The sequence below is a fragment of the Salmo trutta genome, chromosome 18 (assembly GCF_901001165.1).
Source record: "Salmo trutta chromosome 18, fSalTru1.1, whole genome shotgun sequence".
Lineage (NCBI taxonomy): Eukaryota > Metazoa > Chordata > Actinopteri > Salmoniformes > Salmonidae > Salmo > Salmo trutta.
The window spans coordinates 27,154,468-27,178,686 of record NC_042974.1 but is presented as its reverse complement, the minus strand read 5'-3'; the positions used below and the strand labels follow the sequence as shown (position 1 = coordinate 27,178,686).

Genomic DNA, 24,219 nt, shown 5'->3' with positions numbered 1-24,219 from the left:
ATATGCACACACACACACACACACAGTCTCAGAGAAGGGGAGCTACTGTAGAAGCGATGTGCTGTGTGAGTTGAGTAGGCAGTGTGGGTATGGGACTAGAGTAGATCTGTGTGAAGCCACTCTGACAGTCATAATAACTGTAATAGCCAGAGGGCCTCGAGCAGTTGAAGACAGAGTCTGTCTGAACACTATTGTAAGGACAATGGCCTGTGTGGTTGGTTATGTTTGTGTGCTCATGTATGTGTGTAAAGCAGAGAGAGAGAGAAAGAAAGAGAGAACGAGAGAGAGAAAGAGAAAGAGAGAGAGAGAGAGAGAGAAAGAGAGAGAGAGAAAGAGAAAGAGAGAGAGAGAGAGAGAGAGAGAGAGAGAGAGAGAGAGAAAGAGTGCGTAAACAGAATGTGTAGAGTAGGTGTATGTATCTGTGATATTTTTCACCAGCTTACAGTGCCAGCAGCAGCAGAAGGACGAGGAGGCGGCAGTGCCGCTACTGCTGCCAGGGACACTCATCTGGCCCCCGTCCTAGTCTGCTGCCTTTATTACCACAGGTCATGGACGCACAATTCATTAAGATAACCTGGCGAGCCTCCTTTCCACAGCATCAGAGCACACAACAGAGCACTAATGTCTGTCACACTGAGAGACACAGAGGCAATCACAGCCCAGTGCTGCTGAGACCCCCCCACTCTAAGGCTGTAGACACCACCTGCTGTGCCACCATTTGACTCAAACATCACCCCACTTCCAGGGCTGACCTTACACCAAGCTCTCCACTTCCAGGTCTGACCTTACACCAAGCCCTTCACTTCCAGGGCTGACCTTACACCAAGCTCTCCACTTCCAGTGCTGACCTTACACCAAGCTCTCCACTTCCAGGGCTGACCTTACACCAAGCTCTCCACTTCCAGGGTTGACCTTACACCAAGCTCTCCACTTCCAGGTCTGACCTTACACCAAGCCCTTCACTTCCAGGGCTGACCTTACACCAAGCTCTCCACTTCCAGTGCTGACCTTACACCAAGCTCTCCACTTCCAGGCTGACCTTACACCAAGCTCTCCACTTCCAGGGCTGACCTTACACCAAGCTCTCCAACGATCGCTATATTCCTATTCTCAGGATTCAACTTTGGTACTTTCAATTTTAATATAGCAAGATGTTCTGTCGTAACTGAGAAAGCCCCACCCGGCGTATAAACATTTTGTGTGGTTTCGCGTAGCCCTGCTATAACTGGAGCTCCTAACACACATCCTACGGTTACGTGAGTTAGTGTGGGAACGCTGCTGCTCAATGGTTATCTATTGGCTGGCTGCTGTGGGGGGTACAGAGCCTTCTGCATTCCACAAGACCCAATCTGTGTCGGCAGGCATTTGTTTCACTTAAGGAGTGTGTACGTGGCACGAGACAGTACGCCGAGGACAAGGACACCAGCCACTGCGCTGCTCGGTCATCTAATAAAATACGTGCAGGTAGCGAGGAACCCGATAACCACTGCAACAACAACGCCCTTCAGTCACAGAGAGGGGGAGAGAGAGAGAGAGGGAGAGAAAGAGAGATGGAGAGAAAAGACAGAAAACGAAACAGAGAGAGGGAAGGAGGGGAAGACAGAGAAAGAGACTGGGAACAGGAGAGATGGACGAACAGAGGAAGGACAAGAGGGGGGTCATTGCCTGTGCTTTATGATGCGAGAAAGACCAGTAGTTTTGATTTACCCTGTAGTACAGTTCATCACTAACACCATAGTGGTTAGACTAAAAAGAGAGCCTCACCCTGCTCTGTGGTGGGAGATACGATACAGATAGAGCAGCTGGGTTTCTGCAGGACGGCGAGCTGAAGGAGATGTGGAGGGGGGCAGGAGACCACAACATTGATATCAGAGACACTTGTTTTATTTTTTCTGCCAGCGCCCCCACTGGGAGTCTGTGGAAGAGCTCAGATAACCATCTCCACTAACACCACTTGTCCAAATAGAAGGCAGGGCCCTGCTTATACAGTGGAAATAAAAACTGACCTTTCTCTGAAAAGAGAAAGATGGGAAATAAATAAATGTCTGTGTGTGTGTGTCCGTGTGTGTGTATTTGTCTATGTGTCCGTGCGCACGTGCGTATGTATGTCTAAGAGGAGCATGGAAGACCACTTGGTCCCAGACCACCTCCCAGTGCTCCTCTCCCATCCTACAGGGGCCAGGGTTAGAAGATCACACCACCCCAACATGGTCACGTTTCAGGGACAGGGCCAGGCTGGACTGGGGGCCCATCTAGCCCCACTGCTGCTGGGCCCCACAGATCTGAGGCCAAGGACAATGTTTGAACACCTGCCCCTCTCAGAGCGACAGTGCAGCTTGGGGGAATGATTGTTGTTTCCCAATAGGAGGAAATATCTGAGATCTTCAGACGGCCCTGCAGACTAGTGGACACACCCTTGGAGGGTAGTAGTACTGCTCATGCACACAGTATGAAAACACACTCTACTAGTTTTACACAATGACTGGAGCCTGTATCAATGGAAGGCATCTGAGAAAAGACGAAGAGATTAGGGCGGTCAATTGCTGACATGATCGATAACGAGAGAAAATGAAGTAAGGTTTTACTTTGTAAATAGCAATCTGTGTGTGAGGGTGAGTTTAGTTTATAGTGCCTGTGTGTGTGTGTGTGTGAGAGAGTGTGTGTGTGTGTGTGTGTGTAACCGATGTGAAATGGCTAGCTAGTTAGTTAGCGGTGGTGCGCGCTAATAGTGTTTCAATCGGGTGACGTCACTCGCTCTGAGACCTGAAGTAGTTGCCGCGGCTTTTGTGGTGCGATGGGTAACGATGCTTCGTGGGTGACTGTTGTTGATGTGTGCAGAGGTTCCCTGGTTCAAGCCCAGGTTGGGGTGAGGAGAGGGACGGAAGCTATAGTGTGTGTGTGTGTGTGTGTGTGTGTGTGTGTGTGTGTGTGTGTGTGTGTGGTCTTGTTCTTCCATCCTCGTGGTGGCCTGAAATCACCAAAAGTCCACACAAGGATAGTAAAACAAGAAAATTCTCCCTTGTGGGGACATATTAAGGTTTAGGGTTCGGATTATAGGTTAAAGTTAGGGTTAGGTTTAAGATTAGGGGTTAGGGGAAATAGGATTTTAAATGGATATACATTTTAGGTCCCCAAGAGCAAACAAGTGTGTGTGTGTGTGTGTGTGGTTGTGTGTGTGTGGTTGTGTGTGGTTGTGTGTGTGTGTGTGTGTGTGGGTGGTAATGTGTGGTTGTGCGTGTGTGTGTGTGTGTGTGGTTGTGTGTGTGTGTCTGGTTGTGTGGGTGGTAATGTGTGGTTGTGCGTGTGTGTGTGTGTGCTCGCCTTACCTTCTTCTTGTCCCTCATGGAGCCTTTTCCGCGCACCATGATTTTACATCCTGTCTCTGCCTCCAGCTGCTTGGCTGTCAGCCCCCGTGGTCCCAGGATACGGCCCACAAAGTTAAACTGCCAGAGAAACACACACACACACACACACACACGCACACACACACACACGCACACACACACACACACACACACACACGCACACACACACGCACACACACACACACACGCACACACACGCACACACACGCACACACACGCACACACACGCACACACACGCACACACACGCACACACACACAAATTAGAACCTGGGCTAAGAACCAGAGCAGTTCTTGAACATAGACAACAGGACACTTTATCATTGATATGTATGAGGACATAGTAGACAGTTGAAACATATCTGTAATGGAAATGTTAACTGATTTTCTCAACCCTGACATGTTGAGAAGAGAGAGGGATCAGATACAAAGATATGGAAGCACAGAGAAAGAACGAGAAAACAAGGCGATGATGCAGACGAGGTAGCCCGTCGCATGACCCTCCCACCTCGCTGTAATCTCACGCCCTCATCACCCGCCTGGCGCTCTTACACAATGACGCTCGATGGCGGCTGAAAAGCAGCCGATATCGGGAGTGTCTTGCGACCAGACGCCGCTGACAAGATAAGGCTCAGCAATCGTTCGCCCATCGATCAGCAGCTCCTCTCTGCTCTTCTCCTCACTGAACTTTACACTGCCTGTCAGTCAAGACTCATGAGGGCTGCTGCATATTGATGAGCTGGGACTGAGACTGACACACAGACAGGTCCTGGGCCTTAAAGGACAAGAGAGACAGACTGACTGACTGGCCAAGTTAATAGCAACAAGACCTACTGGGTTCAAACGAAACAGAGCAAGAACAACAATGAAAGGTTTTAAAGATTGGCATTCACCATTATCGCCACTGATCACTTCATGTCAATACAGATGTAGGATCTTAATTTGAGCCAGTTTGCTACAGCAGGAAAATAACCCCGTAGCAACAGGAAATGCGAATTATTATGTGGACTCGGTACCGGTACTCCTATTTATTGTGTTACTCTTTTCTATTTTTATTAGCACATTTTATACTTTTTAACTATGAATGGTTGGGAAAGGGCTCATAAGTAAGCACTTAACGGTAAAGAAAACAGTTAAAGTCTACACCTGTTGTATTCGGCACGTGACAAATAAAATTTGATTTGCTTTTAATTATAATGAATGGACATTTTTGAATGGTTGATACATTTTTCGCGTGGGGAAAATCAAGTCAGAAATGGAAAAAGTGGAAAATGCTAACTTGAGAAGCATTTTTAAACCTCAAATATACCACAAGTTTTACATTTCCTGCACTTTCTTCCTGCAACAGGGTGATCAAATTAAGATCCTACATCTGTACATTCCCTTTGACAGTGTTTTGAATCAAAGGATGTGAGTGACGAAGAGCTGTGGGAAACATATGGTTACTCCCTCCTCTGTGGCTATCAAAGTGCTGTGCAACACAAATAATTGAGCTTGAAGTATTGACAATCCATTAAAATGAGGTCCGGAAGATTTTACTGAGTTACAGTTCATATAAGGAAATCAGTCAATTTAAATAAATTCATTAGGCCCTAATCATTAGGCCCTAATCTACGGATTTCACATGACTGGGAACACAGATATGAATATGTTGGTCACAACGCCATACACCTGGTCTGCGGTTTGAGGCCGGTTGGACGTACTGGAAAATTCTCTAAAACAACATTGGAGGCGGCTTATGGTAGAGAAATAAACATTCAATTATCTGGCAACAGCTCTGGTGGACATTCCTGCAGTCAGCATGTCAATTGCATGCTCCTTCAAAGCTTGAGACATTTGTGGCATTGTGTTGTGTGACAAAACTGCACAAGGTGCACCTGTGTAATGATCACGCTGTTTAATCAGCTTCTTGATATGCCACACCTGTCAGGTGGATGGATTGTCTTGGCAAGGGAGAAATGCTCATTAACAGGGATATAAACAAATTTGAGCGCAAAATTTGAGAGAAATACACTTCTTGTGCGTATGTAACATTTCTGGGATCTTTTATTCAGCTCATGAAACATGGGACCAGCACTTTACATGTTGCGTTTATATTTTTGTTCAGTATATATTGTCTTTCTGTTGGCTCTGCAGCTCTCGTGTCCAAAGTTATGTACTGTGCGATGAGCAAGAGCAATGTTTATCGTGTGCTCTGCCCTCTCTCCCTCCCCCCTTTTCCTCTCGTCTCGCCCTCGCTATGGAAATTCTGTCCATCGGCAACATGAAGATCTATTTGCTTATCTTTGAATACCAACCCAAAAGAAAGTACAAAATGTACAAGAAATGCCTACAAACATTGTGGAATCTCCAGTTTCACCCTCCAAACCTCTAAATGACTGAGATGTACCGAATGAACAGACCCCATGCTGTCTTTCTGTGTGTTTCAGCACCTCGCTGAAAGCCCAGTTGTTTTAGCTGTTTGTCAGCTGCCAAAGTAAGGAGTTTGCACCTGGCATGGTTGAAAAGGGCACATTCTACTGCTCTGCCATGCACTATGTCCCTATACACAATACACAATACACAATACACACACACACACACACCACTCCCCAACGAGAAGAAATAACAAAAGACAATATCTCAGCATAGAGACACAGGTCACTCCATAGAGTCAGCTTTCTGCATAATCCTCAATGCCTGCCATTTAAGACAATTTCCCTTTTGCAATCTCTCTTTGATTGGGCATCACAGAGGTATACAGGTTTTTGCATGACGGTGTTCGAGAGCTCAGTCAGTGGTGTCACACTAGTCAATCACGCTTTCTTGTCTCCTGGATAAAATATGTTCCTTTTGAGCCTGAACAATCATAGAAACCACAGGACTTCCTCATTTTCATAAGTACAGCTCAGCTCAAATTCACCGGGAAGGGAAATCAAAAAGCCAGGCTACAGGAGTTATCGCCACTCTCTGACGCAGGTCTCTCTGTACCACACCGTAGTGTTCGTTGCAATACAGAGACACCGGCCACGGAACAACCATCACTTTCAGCCTACAATTCAGAAGAAACCCTCGGCGCAGCTGCCAGGAGATTCCGGATCGAGGCAGGCTCTCTCTCTCTTACACCTTGACTGTCATGATGATGATGACCTCAACATCATCATCATCATCATCATGTAGACGATGACCATCTACTGAAAAAATTACTTTCATTTCTCTACCTACGACGTTTCAACAAAATATCTGAGCCATCGGAACCCTTCTAGTATTCCAAAGCATGAAAAGTCAAATGTATTATCATAGTCAAACATCCCCTCCTCTGTAAAAAAACGGTTCATGAAAGAGCATCTGACTTATTCATAGTGACACAACCCGGCGCAACAAAAAGTGCAAGTGACAGCATGAAGGTGAAAGGGGACTCGAAGCAACACTTCTCAACCCCCTCTGGTCTCCCTCCGGTCTGCCTCTGTCACCTGCATGTTGATATCCCTCCTTTAGGAGCATCCCTCTCTCCTCCCCTCTTCTGCCCAGCTTTGTGTTCCAAGTCTCCTAACCTGTCATGCCAAGCACAGTACTTCGATGCATTTGGCAGTGATGAATGCCTCCGAGTAGGATTGAGGTGGGGAATTGGGGATCGTAAGGCTTTGTGTGTTTTAAGAGGACAGTAGTGTGTGTGTGTGTTTTGAGAGGACAGTAGTATGTGTGTCTGTGTGTGTGTGTGTGTGTGCTTTCCCTGCACGTGCATGTGTTTTGACACAAGGTAAATAAAAAAGGGCAGAATTAGAATCCCATCTCCCATCTTGTCAGGCGAAATCTGGGCGAGTGACTGGCAATGTGAGAGAGGGGATTTGCGTGAATGTTATCAGCATTGGTAGGGTTAGTGTGCTTCAGACAAGAATTGTCTTTGTGGAGGGTGCCCCCCTACCCCCCACGTCCTTCTTCCAGTAGGGCCGGGACGATACCAGTACCGGAAATACTCGTTAGTATCGTGGCAAGGAAACAAAACACACAATTTCACTTCTTTAGCCATAATGTTGGAAACAAACATCCTTATGTTGTCATCCATAGTCACATTTATTTATTTTCAAAGTTATAGGACACTATATTTGACACACAGCAGGTTTTTAACGGACCAAAGAATTTGATCTGCTTTGTGTTCTCATTTATGCCATGGGAAAAAATTATTGTGATACTGGTATCGTCCCAGCCTTAACTTCCTGTGTTTAACCTTTTCTGTCAAACGTCGAGTGATCCACATGGCAGCTGCAGCTCACTCAGCATCACAATGGGCATTCTCTTTCTTTTAAAGAACCAACACAGGGCCGCAGCAGGTGCACTGGGGTCAAACACATACTATATTCATGTGTGTCCACTGTCCATGTATTTATAAAGCAAGTGAGTCTCTCGGCCCAACTGCACAATTTCCGACATTTCTAGGGTGGACGGGTGGACACTGGACCGGGTGGATGGAGTAAGTTCAAATCATTGCAGTAAAATGGTGGATCCAAACCCCCATCCATAGTATTGATCAGAGCAGCCAGCTGGAGAGGCCAACAGGACAGAGACAGATTGAGTCAGTGGCCCCAGCAACGACACAACCCATCTCCACTCCTCCCCCTAAACTAAGAGAGAGGGAAGTGGAGAGTGAGAAAATCCATTGAAGCTAATGGAATGTCTAATATCTGCTTTTAAAGGACTCGCCCTATTTATCCAATCTGGGCAGTGGAGATTAAGTATGTTTTCCATCAACTACAATAAAAACCGAAAGTAATTAGGGCCATTTTAAACCGAGAGCATGCTGGACCAATCGGCACACACTCACACTGATCTCATTGTTTTATGAAGATAAACGAGCTACTTTAATAGGCAAATTAATTACTGCGTGACTTCTAATAGCACTCTGCTCTAATTCCCTTCTGCAGGATGTCTTTTGTTTTCATTATTACGGAGGACCAGAGGGCGAGCGTGCAGGAAGAAAGGCCAGATAGCTCTTTCAAGAGGTGAGTGTGTGTGGGAATGTGCGTGTGATTATTGACCTAATCATAATTGACCTTTCAAATATCTTTTAAGTGTGTTTGAACATGAAACAGGGTTTTCCGTAAGCTACTTTTTTCCAATTCATTAATTAAACTAGGCTTCTTTTCACTTAAACGTTTCAATTCGCCAGTCAGAAAAGTCCTTATAGCCCTCTCCCGCTAGAATGAACAATATGCATCTTGTAGTGATCTTTGGATAGGACAGGCGCTTGTCAATCACAAAGCTAGCAATGACAGGGAAACACCGCTGGTTTGTCAGAAGGCTGTCTGTCCCGCCTCTCGGTACCTGTGTTAACGTTGTGCGCTGTGGTTGGCTGCAGTTGAACTTCCACGGAGGGAGAGCATGATGCTTCATCGTCTCCTGTGAGTGAATTTACACGCCCCATGTAATGTAAGCAGTAACGACGAGTTGAAATCCACTTCATTGTGAATTATTCTTTTATTTTGCCTGTTTCGTAGGCCTATAGTCAGTCACAGTGTCAGGGCACATAGGCTATTTGCTGCTCTTTTGATTGACAGCTTGTGTTGACTAGTGTATAAAAGGTGTCGAACTGACCCGACATAAAGTCAATCTCCTACATGCCTTTGCGATCCATAAATCATACAACGTAGTTCTATGCCCATGGTAGCGCTTCAGAACAAGTTAACCCCCAACAAGAACTGCTCCCTGGGCGTCGATGACCTGGATGTCGATTAAGGCAGCCCCCCCCCCGCAGCTCTCTGATTCAGAGGGGTTGGGTTAAACGCGGAAAACATATTTTCACATGAATGCATTCAGTTGTATCTCCCTTGCCCTTGAAAGTGACTCGTCAGTGTAGCCTAGTGATGGGCAAACGGCTCTTTTTGAACAGATATTTTAGGTGAACGGAAACCGAATTGCATCGGTGAGCGAGCCGTTCTTTTGGCTCCACCATTTGCATACTGGTAGGCTGCTTTTTGCCGATTATCTGCAGGTAAATTATGAAAACATTCAATGAGAAAGTTACAGAGGCATAAATATCATACCCCACCAAAAATGCTCACCTCCTCTGTTATTGTAATGGTTTGTGGTTAGCATGTCTTGGGGGTATGATATAAAATGCTAACCTCCCCTGTTATTGTAATGGTTTGTGGTTAGCATGTCTTGGGGGTATGATATAAAATGCTAACCTCCCCTGTTATTGTAATGGTTTGTGGTTAGCATGTCTTGGGGGTATGATATAAAATGCTCACCTCCTCTGTTATTGTAATGGTTTGTGGTTAGCATGTCTTGGGGGTATGATATAAAATGCTCACCTCCTCTGTTATTGTAATGGTTTGTGGTTAGCATGTCTTGTGGGTATGATATAAAATGCTAACCTCCCCTGTTATTGTAATGGTTTGTGGTTAGCATGTCTTGGGGGTATGAAATAAAATGCTCACCTCCTCTGTTATTGTAATGGTTTGTGGTTAGCATGTCTTGTGGGTATGATATAAAATGCTAACCTCCCCTGTTATTGTAATGGTGAGAGGTTAGCATGTCTTGGGGGTATGATATAAAATGCTAACCTCCCCTGTTATTGTAATGGTGAGAGGTTAGCATGTCTTGGGGGGTTATGATATAAAATGCTAACCTCCCCTGTTATTGTAATGGTGAGAGGTTAGCATGTCTTGGGGGTACGATATAAAATGCTAACCTCCCCTGTTATTGTAATGGTGAGAGGTTAGCATGTCTTGGGGGTATGATATTTGTGTCTCTAACTTTCTCACTCACCATTATTCACGATTCATTCATGATTTTCCGTAATCATAGTAGCATCCACATTAATGTAGAAGTGTTAAAAAACATATTCTATTCTTATTTACAATAAAAGTGATTCCAAAATGACACTACATTATTTACCATTCATTTTTATTGGGCACAAAATAATCTGAAACACAACTAAAGCAAACTGCAAATGCATCCAACAAGTGTGTAGTCACACGCTTGATATAGTCATTGTGTGCTTGGAATATGGGACCATATCCTATACTTTTGACTACTTTAATACACATAAGTGAATTTGTCCAAATACTTTTGGTCCCCTAAAATGGGGACACTATGTACAAAAAGTGCTGTAATTTCTAAACGGTTCACCCGATATGGATGAAAATACCCTAAAATGAAAGCTGACAGTCTGCACTTTAACAGTCTGCACTTTAACAGTCTGCACTCATAGTCATTGTACCATTTCAAATCCAAAGAACTGGAGTACAGAACCAAAAACAACAAACCATTTGTCACTGTCCAAATACTTTTGGCCCTCACTGTACATGGAACTATCCAAATAAAGTGTTAGCGAATCTTCTAACTGAATCTACATAACCGAAGGATTTTCCTCCCCATAGCCATAGATTTAGTAGAATGACATATTGGCATTTCGTCATCCGTTTGAGCAGTGTGTGTTGGATGAAAGAATGAGGTGAGCCTCATCCGCTGCCGGGTGATGATGCTGTGTGTCAGCTTAGCGGTCCTAATGTCCTAATGAACCCTAATTAACCTTCATTAGCCGTGCTTGTGACCCACAACGCCTGTGTTGCTGTGTTGCTGGCACCTTCCTCTCTCCCCTGTGTCTAGCTCGGGTTTCTTATCATCACAATAATGAGGGGGCTAATTTATACGGCATAGTTCACCTAATCACAGACAGCCCTCCCTCCTCTCCTCCTCTCTCACCCTTTTACTCACTTCTCAATCTTCTCTGCACCTCAAGTGGACCTCACGCAGCAGGGACGGGAGGGAGGACTGACCTCTTAAAGTCAAGGTCACTCCTCCCAGCCCTCTCTCCCTCTGTCTCTCTCTCACACACAAACAAGTGTGCGGACAAACACACACACATAGAACACCTACACAGGGACAACACACGCCCACACCCCACACGAAAAACACAGGGAAAAGCAGCCGCTCAATCTACAGTCCCAGTCCAGTTTGGGTCTCTCTGCGTCACTCAATTAAAAGTAAGACACCTGGAGTGATGGATAAATTACATCCACTAATGCTGTCTCTCTGCTAGAGTGTTTATTCTTCAAATAGGGAGAGAGAGACACAGTACATAGATAGCACACACACACACACACACTTCCAAATTGCCTATCTCCACTCTCTCTCCCTCCCTCCCCGTCTCTCTCCCTCCCTCCCCGTCTCTCTCTCTCTCCCCCCCTCCCCATCTCTCTCTCTCTCCCCCCCCTCCCCGTCTCTCTCTCTCTCTCTCTCCCTCCCCGTCTCTCTCTCTCCCTCCCTCCCCCCCTCCCCGTCTCTCTCTCTCTCCCTCCCCCCTCCCCGTCTCTCTCTGTCTCCCTCCCCGTCTCTCTCTCTCTCTCCCTCCCCCCTCCCCGTCTCTCTCTGTCTCCCTCCCCGTCTCTCTCTCTCTCTCCCCGTCTCTCTCTCCCTCCCTCCCCGCCTCCCCGTCTCTCTCTCTCTCCCTCCCCCCCTCCCCGTCTCTCTCTCTCTCCCTCCCTCCCCGTCTCTCTGTCTCCCTCCCCGTCTCTCCCTCCCTCCCTCCCCGTCTCTCTCTCCCTCCCTCCCCGTCTCTCTCTCTCCCCCCCCTCCCCGTCTCTCTCTCTCTCTCTCCCTCCCTCCCCGTCTCTCTCTCCCTCCCTCCCCGTCTCTCTCTCTCCCTCCCCGTCTCTCTCTCTCTCTCTCTCCCTCCCTCCCTCCCCGTCTCTCTCTCTCTCTGTCTCCCTCCCCGTCTCTCCCTCCCTCCCCGTCTCTCTCTCCCTCCCTCCCCGTCTCTCTCTCCCTCCCTCCCCGTCTCTCTCTCCCTCCCTCCCAGTCTCTCTCTCCCTCCCTCCCCGTCTCTCTCTCCCTCCCTCCCTGTCTCTCTCTCTCTGTCTCCCTCCCTCCCTCCCCGTCTCTCTCTCCCTCCCTCCCCGTCTCTCTCCCTCCCCGTCTCTCTCCCTCCCCGTCTCTCTCTCCCCTCCCCGTCTCTCTCTCTCTCCCTCCCTCCCCGTCTCTCTCTCCCTCCCTCCCCGTCTCTCCCTCCCCCCGTCTCTCTCTCCCTCCCTCCCCGTCTCTCTCCCTCCCCGTCTCTCTCCCTCCCTCCCCGTCTCTCTCTCTCCCTCCCCGTCTCTCTCCCTCCCTCCCCGTCTCTCTCTCTCTCCCTCCCAGTCTCTCTCTCTCTCCCTCCCAGTCTCTCTCTCCCTCCCTGCCTCTCTCTCTCCCTCCCCGTCTCCCTGTCTCCCTCCCCGTCTCCCTCCCCGTCTCCCTCCCCGTTTCCCTCCCTCTCCGTCTCCCCGTCTCCCTCCCCATCTTCCTCCCTCCCCATCTCCCCGTCTCCCCATCTCCCCGTCTCCCTCCCCGTCTCCCCATCTCCCTCCCCGTCTCCCCATCTCCCTCCCCGTCTCCCCGTCTCCCTCCCCGTCTCCCCGTCTCCCCGTCTCCCTCCCCGTCTCCCCGTCTCCCTCCCCGTCTCCCCGTCTCCCTCCCCGTCTCCCTGTCTCCCTCCCCGTCTCCCTGTCTCCCTCCCTCCATGTCTCCCTCCCCGTCTCCCTCCCTGTCTCCCTCTCCGTCTCCCTGTCTCCCTCTCCGTCTCCCTCTCCCTGTCTCCCTCCCCGTCTCCCTGTCTCCCTCCCCGTCTCCCTGTCTCCATCCCTCCATGTCTCCCTCCCCGTCTCCCTGTCTCCCTCCCCGTCTCCCTGTCTCCCTCCCCGTCTCCCTGTCTCCCTCCCCGTCTCCCTGTCTCCCTCCCTCCATGTCTCCCTGTCTCCCTCCCCGTCTCCCTCCCCGTCTCCCTGTCTCCCTCCCTCCCCGTCTCCCTCCCCGTCTCCCCGTCTCCCTCCCTCCCCGTCTCCCTCCCCGTCTCCCCGTCTCCCTCCCTCCCCGTCTCCCTCCCCGTCTCCCCGTCTCCCTCCCTCCATGTCTCCCTCCCCGTCTCCCTGTCTCCCTCCCTCCACGTCTCCCTGTCTCCCTCCCTCCACGTCTCCCTCCCTCCACGTCCTCCCTCCACGTCTCCCTCCCTCCACGTCTCCCTCCCTCCACGTCTCCCTGTCTCCCTCCCTCCACGTCTCCCTGTCTCCCTCCCTCCACGTCTCCCTGTCTCCCTCCCTCTACGTCTCCCTGTCTCCCTCTCCCTGTCTCCCTCTCCGTCTCCCTGTCTCCCTCTCCGTCTCCCTGTCTCCCTCTCCGTCTCCCTGTCTCCCTCTCCGTCTCCCTGTCTCCCTCTCCGTCTCCCTGTCTCCCTCTCCGTCTCCCTGTCTCCCTCTCCGTCTCCCTGTCTCCCTCTCCGTCTCCCTGTCTCCCTCCCCGTCTCCCTGTCTCCCTCCCCGTCTCCCTCCCCGTCTCCCTGTCTCCCTCCCCGTCTCCCTGTCTCCCTCCCCGTCTCCCTCCCCGTCTCTCTGTCTCCCTCCCCGTCTCCCTGTCTCCCTCCCCGTCTCCCTGTCTCCCTCCCCGTCTCCCTGTCTCCCTCCCCGTCTCCCTGTCTCCCTCCCCGTCTCCACGTCTCCCTCCCCGTCTCCACGTCTCCCTCCCCGTCTCCCTCCCCGTCTCCACGTCTCCCTCCCCGTCTCCACGTCTCCCTCCCCGTCTCCACGTCTCCCTCCCTCCACGTCTCCCTCCCTCCACGTCTCCCTCCCTCCACGTCTCCCTCCCTCCACGTCTCCCTCCCTCCACGTCTCCCTCCCTCCTTGAGGTTTGTGAAGGATGGCCAAGGCCAAATGAGAGGACTGTGGGAGAATGAATCCAGCCACACATGCAATGATTAATAAATCAGTAATGGTCTCTCTCTCATCTCTGCTGTGGATGAGCATGACCCAGAAAAAGACATGCAGCAGCCAAATGATTGATGACAACAGCTAATTTCCATTGCCTGTCCCTCTCTCTCCACCTCACACTGTTGTATTGAGCACAATTAAAAGCTTTGTCCCCACAAACTCCTGCAATGTATTTATAGTCCACTAGAAAACAATCCATTAACCACACTATTCCCCCTTTCTTTTTAAACGCACACACACTCGCTTTCGCACACACACACACACACCGAAACACCCAAACAAAAACAAAAACTCAGTGTGAGGCAATGGTCTTCTGAATTCCTGTCTTTCATTGCCTAATAACATTGTTCAGCAAATTGGAATGGGTGTGGGCTGCCAAAACAGTGGCAGCAGCGCTGCGAGGAGTTTGAAGGGGGAAATTCATTTCCGTGCCGCTGCTCTCCTGTCCCAGAGACGAGGGTGAGACACGAGAGAATCTCTCTTTATCAGACAGACCAGGCCGTGACTCCCCCGCCCCAATTCCCCAACTCATCTCACACACACACATTCATCATCAACTCGCCCACACACACACACACATTGTGTGAGATGTTTTTTGAAGAGGTAGGTTCCCTCATATCAAGGGCACACACTTACTACGTTGTGAAATCTGTTACGAATGTATTGCCATTTTTATTTGTTTTTAAAATGTATAATTGCCTTAATTTTGCTGGATCCCAGGAAGAGTAGATGCGGCCTTGGCAGCAGCTAATGGGGATCCATAATAAATACAAGCATCAACACCTCTCCAACCTCCCAACAACTCTCCCACCCTATCCTTGACTTCCACTCTCTCCTTAAACCCCACCATTACTCCCTCTACCCCTCTACAGGGTAGCACCCCATGCCTGCCCTTAACCATTCCCTCTCTACCCCCACCCTCCCATGCCACCCGGGGCTAGAATTGGAGTGCTTCAGAAGCAGTTCCATGAAGAGCCATAGAGCTGATAGTTTTAAGTTAATGATTTCCTACATGGGGGGTCCTCTGCAATTAGCAAAGAGGTGCTGCACCCTCAACCAAAACACTACTCTCCAAATGATAGAATGTCATATTCCCGTATTCCTTATTCCGAGTTAAAATAAAGAAGCTTTCCTCACACCGCTCAACTAGGTCAAAATAAAATCAAACTTTATTTGTCACGTGCGATGAATACAACAAGTGTAGACCTTACCGTGAAATGCTTACTTACAAGCTCTTAACCAACAGTGCAGTTCAAGAAGAGTTAAGAAAATATTTACCAAATAAACTAAAGTAAAAAATAGTAAAAAGTAACACAATAACATAACAATAACGAGGCTATATACAGGGGTTACCGGTACTGAGTCAGTGTGCGGGGGTACAGGAGGCTATATACAGGGGGTACCGGTACCGAGTCAGTGTGCGGGGGTACAGGAGGCTATATACAGGGGGTACCGGTACCGAGTCAGTGTGCGGGGGTACAGGAGGCTATATACAGGGGGTACCGGTACCGAGTCAGTGTGCGGGGGTACAGGAGGCTATATACAGGGGGTACCGGTACCGAGTCAGTGTGCGGAGGTACAGGAGGCTATATACAGGGGGTACCGGTACCGAGTCAGTGTGCGGGGGTACAGGAGGCTATATACAGGGGGTACCGGTACCGAGTCAGTGTGCGGGGGTACAGGAGGCTATATACAGGGGGTACCGGTACCGAGTCAGTGTGCGGGGGTACAGGAGGCTATATATAGGGGGTACCGGTACCGAGTCAGTGTGCGGGGGTACAGGAGGCTATATACAGGGGGTACCGGTACCGAGTCAGTGTGCGGAGGTACAGGAGGCTATATACAGGGGGCACCGGTACCGAGTCAGTGTGCGGAGGTACAGGAGGCTATATACAGGGGGCACCGGTACCGAGTCAGTGTGCGGGGGTACAGGAGGCTATATACAGGGGGCACCGGTACCGAGTCAGTGTGCGGGGGTACAGGAGGCTATATACAGGGGGTACCGGTACCGAGTCAGTGTGCGGAGGTACAGGAGGCTATATACAGGGGGTACCGGTACCGAGTCAGTGTTCGGGGGTACAGGAGGCTATATACAGGGGGTACCGGTACCGAGTCAGTGTGCGAGGGTACAGGTTAGTTGAGGTAATTTGTACATGTAGGCTGGGGGTGAAGTGACTATGCATAGATAATAAACAGCGAGTAGCAGCAGTGTACAAAAAGGGAGGGGGACGACGACAATGAAAGTATTACTTTAACTTTTTCATTACTTAGATTTTTATTGTCTAGTCTAGTTTGTTGAAAATGGCTGTTTTTAAAGACTATGAAGTGATGTGGCATATCTGCTGCTTTGCCTTGGTACTGCAGAAATAAAGCTACGTCTCCATCTTACTGGGATGTCATGACAACTGTAGCTACATATGATGACACCGATATGCGTACATCTGTAATTAAAAAAAATATACACTACCGGTCAAATGTTTTGGACACACCTACTCATTCATGGGTTTTTCTTTATTTGTACTATTTTCTACATCGTAGAATAATAGTGAAGACATCAAAACAATGAATTAACACATATGGAATCATGTAGAGATTCTTCAAATAGCCACCCTTTGCCTTGATGACAGCTTTGCACACTCTTGGCATTCTCTCAACCAGCTTCACCTGGAATGCTTTTCCAACAGTCTTGAAGGAGTTCCCACATATGCAGTGTGCAGGGGTACAGGTTATTCAAGGTACAGGTTAGTCAAGGTTATTTGTACATGTAGGTAGGGGTGAAGTGACTATGCATAGACAATAAACAGCGAGTAGCAGCAGTGTATTAAACAAATAGAGGGGGGGGGTGTCAATGTAAATAGTCTGGTGGCCATTTGCTGAATTTTTCAGCAGTCTTACGGCTTGGGGGTAGAAGCTGTTGAGGAGCCTTTTGGTTCTAGACTCGGTGCTCCGGTACCGCTTGTCGTGCGGTAGCAGAGAAAACAGTCTATGACTTGGGTGACTGGAGTCTCTGACAATTTTATGGGCTTTCCTCTGACAGCGCTTATTATATAGGTCTTGGATGGCAGGAAGCTTGGCCCCAGTGATGTACTGGGCTGTATGCACTACCCTCTGTAGCCGAGCAGTTGCCATACCAGGCGGTGATGCAACTGGTCAGGATGCTCTCGATTGTGCAGCTGTAGAACTTTTTGAGGATCTGGGCACCCATTCCAAATCTTTTCAGTCTCCTGATGGGGAAAAGGTTTTGTCGTGCCCTCTTCACGACTGTCTTGGTGTGTTTGGATCACGATAGTATGTTGGTGATGTGGACATCAAGGAACTTGAAACTCTTGACCCGCTCCACTACAGCCCCGTAGATGTTAATGGGGACCTGTTCGGCCCGCCTTTTCCTGTAGTCCACGATCAGCTCCTTTGTTTTGTTCACATTGAGGGAGAGGTTGTTGTCCTGGCACCACACTGCCAGGTCTCTGACCTCCTCCCTATAGGCTGTCTCATCGTTGTTGGTGATCAGGCCTACCACTGTTGTTTCGTCTGCAAACGTAATGATGGTGTTGGAGTCGTGCCTGGCCATGCAGTCGTGGGTGAACAGGGAGTACAGGAGGGGACTAAGTACACACCCCTGGGGGGCCCCAGTGTTGAGGATCGGCATGGCAGACATGTTGTTGCCTATCCTTACCACCTGGGGGAGGCCCGCCAGGAAGTCCAGGATCCAGTTGCAGAGGGAGGTGTTTAGTCCCAGGGTCCTGAGCTTAGTGATGAGCTTTGTGGGCACTATGGTGTTGAACGCTGAGCTGTAGTCAATGAACAGCATTCTCACATAGGTGTTCCTTTTGTCCAGGTGGGAAAGGGCAGTGTCGAGAGCGATTGAGATTGCGTCATCTGTGGATCTGTTGGGGTGGTATGCAAATTGGAGTGGGTCTAGGGTTTCTGGGATAATGGTGTTGATGAGCCATGACCAGCCTTTCAAAGCACTTCATGGCTACCGACGTGAGTGCTACGGGGTGATAATAATTTAGGCAGGTTACCTTCACTTCCTTGGGCACAGGGACTATGGTGGTCTGCTTGAAACATGTAGGTATTACAGACTCGGTCAGGGAGAGGTTGAAAATGTCAGTGAAGACACTTGCCCATTGGCCTGTGCATGCTTTGAGTACACGTCCTGGTAATCTGTCTGGGCCCGCGGCTTTGTGAATGTTGACTGTTTAAAAGGTCTTGCTCACATCGGCTACCGAGAGCGTTATCACACAGTCATCTTGTGCATGCTTCAGTGTTGATTGCCTCGAAGCGAGCATAAAAAGGTATTTAGCTCGTCTGGTAGGCTCGCTTCACTGGGCAGCTCACGTATGGGTTTCCCTTTGTAATAGTTTTCAAGCCCTGCCACATCCGTAGAGCGTCAGAGCCGCTGTAGTAGGATTCAATCTTAATCCTGTACTGACGGTTTGCTTGTGGTTCATCTGAGGGCATAGCGGGAATTCTTATAAGCGTCCGGATTAGTGTCCCGCTCCTTGAAAGCGGCAGTTCTAGCCTTTGGGCTTGATGCAGATGTTGCCTGTAATCCATGGCTTCTGGTTGGGATGTGTACGTACGGTCACTGTGGGAATGACGTCGTCAATGCATTTATTGATGAAGCCGATGACTGAGGTGGTATACTCCTCAATGCCATTCGATGAATCCCGGAACATATTCCAGTCTGTGCTAGTTAAACAGTCCTGTAGCGTAGAATCCGCATCATCTGACCACTTCCGTATTGAGCGAGTCACTGGTACTTCCTGCTTTAGTTTTTGCTTGTAAGCAGGAATCAGCAGGATAGAATTATGGTCAGATTTGCCAAATGGAGGGCGGGGGAGAGCTTTGTATGCATCTCTGTGTGTGGAGTAAAGGTGATAGAGTTTTTTTCCCCTCTGCTTGCTCATGTGACATACTGGTAAAATTTGGTAAAACTGATTTAAGTTTGCCTGCATTAAAGTCCCTGGCCACTAGGAGTGCCGCTTCTGGATGAGCATTTTCTTGTTTGCTTATGGCCTTACAGAGTTGGTTGAGTGTGGTCTTAGTGCCAGCATTGGTTTGTAGTGGTAAATAGACGGTTACGAATAATATAGATGAGAACTCTCTTGGTAGATAGTCTGGTCTACAGCTTATCATGAGGTATTCTACCTCAGGTGAGCAATACCTTGAGACTTCTTTAATATTAGACATTGAGCACCAGCTGTTATTGACAAATAGACACACACCTCCACCCCTCATCTTACCAGACGTAGCGTCTCTGTTCTGCCGGTGCATGGAAAATCCACCCAGCTCTATATTATCCATGTCGTCGTTCAGCCACAACTCGGTGAAACATAAGATATTACAGTTTTTAATGTCCCGTTGGTACTATAATCGTAATTTTATTTTCCAATGATTGCACGTTAGCCAGTAGAACAGATGGCAGTGGGAGTTTGCCTACGGATTCTCAGAAGGCAGCCCGATCTGCGCCCTGTTTTCCTCCATCATTTCTTCACGCAAATGACGGGGATTTGGGCCTGTTTCCGGGAAAGCAGTATATCCTTCTCGTCGGACTCGTCAAAGAAAAAAGCTTTTTCCAGTTCGTGGTGAGTAATCGCTGTTCTGATGTCCAGAAGTTATTTTCGGTCATAAGAGACAGTAGCAGCAATATCATGTACAAAATAAGTAAAAAAATAAGTTACAAACAACGCAAAAAAATTTAAAAATTTTGCACAGTTGGTTAGGAGCATGTAAAATGTCAGCCATCCTCTTCAGCGCCATCTTAACTGATCCTCCCGGTCACAAACACTATCAACTCTTATTGTCAGTAATGATAATTATTAGTAATGATAAGCATGTATGTAAAACCGATACACACACACACACACACGCACGCACGCACGGCTCCAGCACTCTCAGCTGGGGGCTATTTGAAGCCCTCTCATATAATCTCTCAGTGTTCCTAATGAACCCATCCTCAGTAATAATGATCCTCCTGGTCCTTCAGAGGAGCAAGGACAACCAGCATCGACACTCACTCTGCTGCTGCTGTCCTTTACCGGAGACTAGAAGAGCAGGCCAAGACACACTGACTGGGAAAGAGAGAGAGACTCAAGAGATCTACAACATTTTCTCACACCCCCTACATCCAATACAGGCAGACAGACTGCAGAGACACATTATTATCTTATACCATCTATAGCCTTCCATATCTATTATGAATTCATAACATGCAACAACAACAAAAAAGGCAGTTCTGTACAAAATCCACTGGAAACAGATGTCAACGTCTAGTTTCGATATAAATTTGGTTGAGTTGTCAACTAACGGGAATTCACCGTTAAATCAACCAACAAATTCACCATGTCGTTGGATTTAGGTTAAACGTTGGGTGAAAAACAGATGAAATTCCCTTACATTTATAACTTTTGCGAATACAATCCGTTTTCCACATTGATTCAACGTCATCACATTGAATTTTTGGGGGGTTGAAATGACGAGGGAACAACGTTGATTCAACCAGTTTTTGTCCAGTAGGTGGTCAATAGGAGGCAGTCTGTATCATGGGTGGTCTGTGTACACGGACTTAACTACTACGGTTTCCCCCCCAGGTGAAAAACGGCGGCATAAACAACCTTTGAAAAGCCTCAGCAGAAATACAGTAGATGAATCCGGACTGGAGCTGTGCGTTTAAACCTCCAATGACTCAACTCCATTAATGCTGCCCACGCAACAATCAGCCACTCAGAAGAACAAGTTAATTGGGATCAATCAGCTCGGAGCTCGGCTCGCTACCCCTGGGCCAGGCTTAGGCGAGCAGGATCTGAGGGCGATTGCTTAAAAGATTTGTTAACAACAACGCGGATAGTTTCAGGTGCGAGTTAGAACATACGTACACGCGCGAGGTTGAGGTAAGTTCAACGTGGGGACTTACGTAGATGATGCAATCTTCCGCCTAGTGCCCACTGCCTGATGCATTTTTGTTGTTTCTTCATTTCTCCTTACACGACACGTTTACATGACTAATAATACGGAGGTAAAGAAACAGCACAGCAGTTCAGCAATAATATATTAACCTCTCTAGGGTAGGGGGCAGTATTTGCACGGCCGGATAAAAAACGTACCCGATTTAATCTGGTTATTACTACTGCCCAGAAACTAGAATATGCATATAATTGTTTGATTTTGGATAGAAAACACCCTAAAGTTTCTAAAACTGTTTGAATGGTGTCTGAGTATAACAGAACTCATATGGCAGGCAAAAACATGAGAAGATTCCTTACAGGAAGTGCCCTCTCTGACCATTTCTTGGCCTTCTACACTCTCTTTATTGAAAACTGAGGATCTCTGCTGTAACGTGACACTTCCTACGGCTCCCATAGGCTCTCAGAAGGCGGCAGAACGGGGAATGATGCCTTTGCAGGCCCAGGCTGAAAAACAGTAGCGCATTTGGATAGTGGTCGATCAGAGAACAATGAGACTGGGCGTCTTTGAACGAAAACAGGGTTTCCCGGTCGGAATATTTTCGCTTTTTTACGAGAAAAATCGCATAAAAATTGATTTTAAACAGCGGTTGACATGCTTCGAAGTACGGTAATGGAATATTTAGAATTTTTTGTCACGAAACGCGTAGGGCGCGTAACCCTTCGGATAGTGTCTTGAACGCACGAACAAAACAGAGGATATTTGAACATAACTATGGATTATTTTGAACCAAACCAACATTTGTTATTGAAGTAGAAGTCCTGGGAGTGCATTCTGACGAAGAACAGCAAAGGTAATCCAATTTTTCTTATAGTAAATCGGAGTTTGGTGAGGGCCAAACTTGGTGGGTGTCAAAATAGCTAGCCCGTGATGGCGAGCTATCTACTCAGAATATTGCAAAATGTGCTTTTGCCGAAAAGCTATTTTAAAATCGGACATAGCGATTGCATAAAGGAGTTCTGTATCTATAATTCTTAAAATAATTGTTATGTTTTTTGTGAACGCTTATCGTGAGTAATTTAGTAAATTCACCGGAAGTTTGCAGTGGGAATGCTAGTTCTGAACGTCACATGCTAATGTAAAAAGCTGGTTTTTGATATAAATATGAACTTGATTGAACAAAACATGCATGTATTGTATAACATAATGTCCTAGGAGTGTCATCTGATGAAGATCATCAAAGGTTAGTGCTGCATTTAGCTGTGGTTTGGGTTTATGTGACATTATATGCTAGCTTGAAAAATTGGTGTCTGATTATTTCTGTCTGGGTACTCTGCTGACATAATCTAATGTTTTGCTTTCGTTGTAAAGCCTTTTTGAAATCGGACAGTGTGGTTAGATTAACGAGAGTCTTGTCTTTAAAATGGTGTAAAATAGTCATATGTTTGAGAAATTGAAGTAATAGCATTTCTAAGGTATTTGAATATCGCGCCACAGGATTCCACTGGCTGTTGAGTAGGTGGGACGATTTCGTCCCACATACCCTAGAGAGGTTAAGTCCCGAAACATAAGGCAACTTTCGCAAGTTTATGGGTTGATATAAACTGTATCTTTCAACAATGTAGTGCCGAGAGTACCGGTTGAGTGCCATTATGCAAGCCCATGTCAATAAATAGCTAGCTGAGACTATTCTTCACATGTGGACGGATCAGTCCAATAACAGTAGCCGTCCCCCCCCTGGAGTTTACACGGTGCCCAGTCAGAATCCCACTGCACCCAGAACTCTTAACCCAATCAATAACTGGGACATTGAGCCCAGTTAGAGGATATCAGAGGATATTAGATCACCAGGACTTGTAAGAACTTGGTGATCCTATAAGGCTGATACTGAATGCGGCCACACCCAGTTTACCCACAGTTATATTATTCATATTCATCTAGGGAAAGTGCCTTGACGCAAACATACATTTTTTCATCGCAGACTTGTGGTGGTCCTTCAGGTGCGCCTGTGTGTGTGTGTGTGTGTGTGTGTGTGTGTGTAATCAGACAAAAGATTGTACTCACATCGGGGTACTCTTTTACAGGCACAAATAGTTTCTCCTGGAGCTGCACCATGGGGCCCACTGCGTCTGGGAGCTCACTGCTCCGCTTCTCTGTGCTGCCGTTTAGCGTGTCGTTGTACATGTCCTTCCGTACCCGGCTGATCTCTGGATGACAGGAGGAGAAGCAAACACGTCAGTCAGATGATAGTCAGAACAACGTTGGTTCTGTACAACACCGTTGTAGTCACGCAGACGCCGCAACACAATGCAAGGCAGATTGGTAAGGATATCAGTCTCACCACAACAAAGAAGTACCAAAACGGGGCCATAGACTCGCTCGTACAACTACATCATCTGTGGCATAGACTCGCTCGTACAACTACATCATCTGTGGCATAGACTCGCTCGTACAACTACATCATCTGTGGCATAGACTCGCTCGTACAACTACATCATCTGTGGCATAGACTCGCTCGTACAACTACATCATCTGTGGCATAGACTCGCTCGTACAACTACATCATCTGTGGCATAGACTCGCTCGTACAACTACATCATCTGTGGCATAGACTCGCTCATACAACTACATCATCTGTGGCATAGTCTCGCTCATACAACTACATCATCTGTGGCATAGTCTCGCTAGTACAACTACATCATCTGTGGCATAGTCTCGCTAGTACAACTACATCATCTATGGCATAGACTCGCTCGTACAACTACATCATCTGTGGCATAGACTCGCTCATACAACTACATCATCTGTGGCATAAACTCGCTCATACAACTACATCATCTGTGGCATAAACTCACTCATACAACTACATCATCTGTGGCATAAACTCGCTCATACAACTACATCATCTGTGGCATAGACTCGGTCATACAACTACATCATCTGTGGCATAGACTCGCTCATACAACTACATCATCTGTGGCATAGACTCGCTCATACAACTACATCATCGGTGGCATAAACTCGCTCATACAACTACATCATCTGTGGCAGCAAGGAAATATATTCCCTACACAGCAGTTGAAGAATCAAGTGTTTTAGGACATCCGTATGAGAGGTATAGGGACAAGCGCCTCCCATAGCCGCCTCCCATAGCCGCCTCCCATAGCTGCCTCCCATAGCTGCCTCCCATAGCCTCCTCCCATAGCCATTTAGCTACAGACATAAGATCTT

General features: G+C 47.8%; 1 protein-coding gene across 1 annotated transcript in view; it reads right to left on the bottom strand.

Moving 5' to 3' along the window:
- Positions 1 to 24,219, bottom strand: part of LOC115153094 (protein quaking) — a gene marked incomplete in the record, with an annotated part of 80,636 nt that overhangs the window by 31,788 nt on the left and 24,629 nt on the right. The window contains 2 exon segments of the mRNA XM_029698148.1: positions 3,327 to 3,443; positions 23,053 to 23,195. Of these exon segments, the coding sequence (XP_029554008.1) occupies positions 3,327 to 3,443; positions 23,053 to 23,195 (260 nt within the window).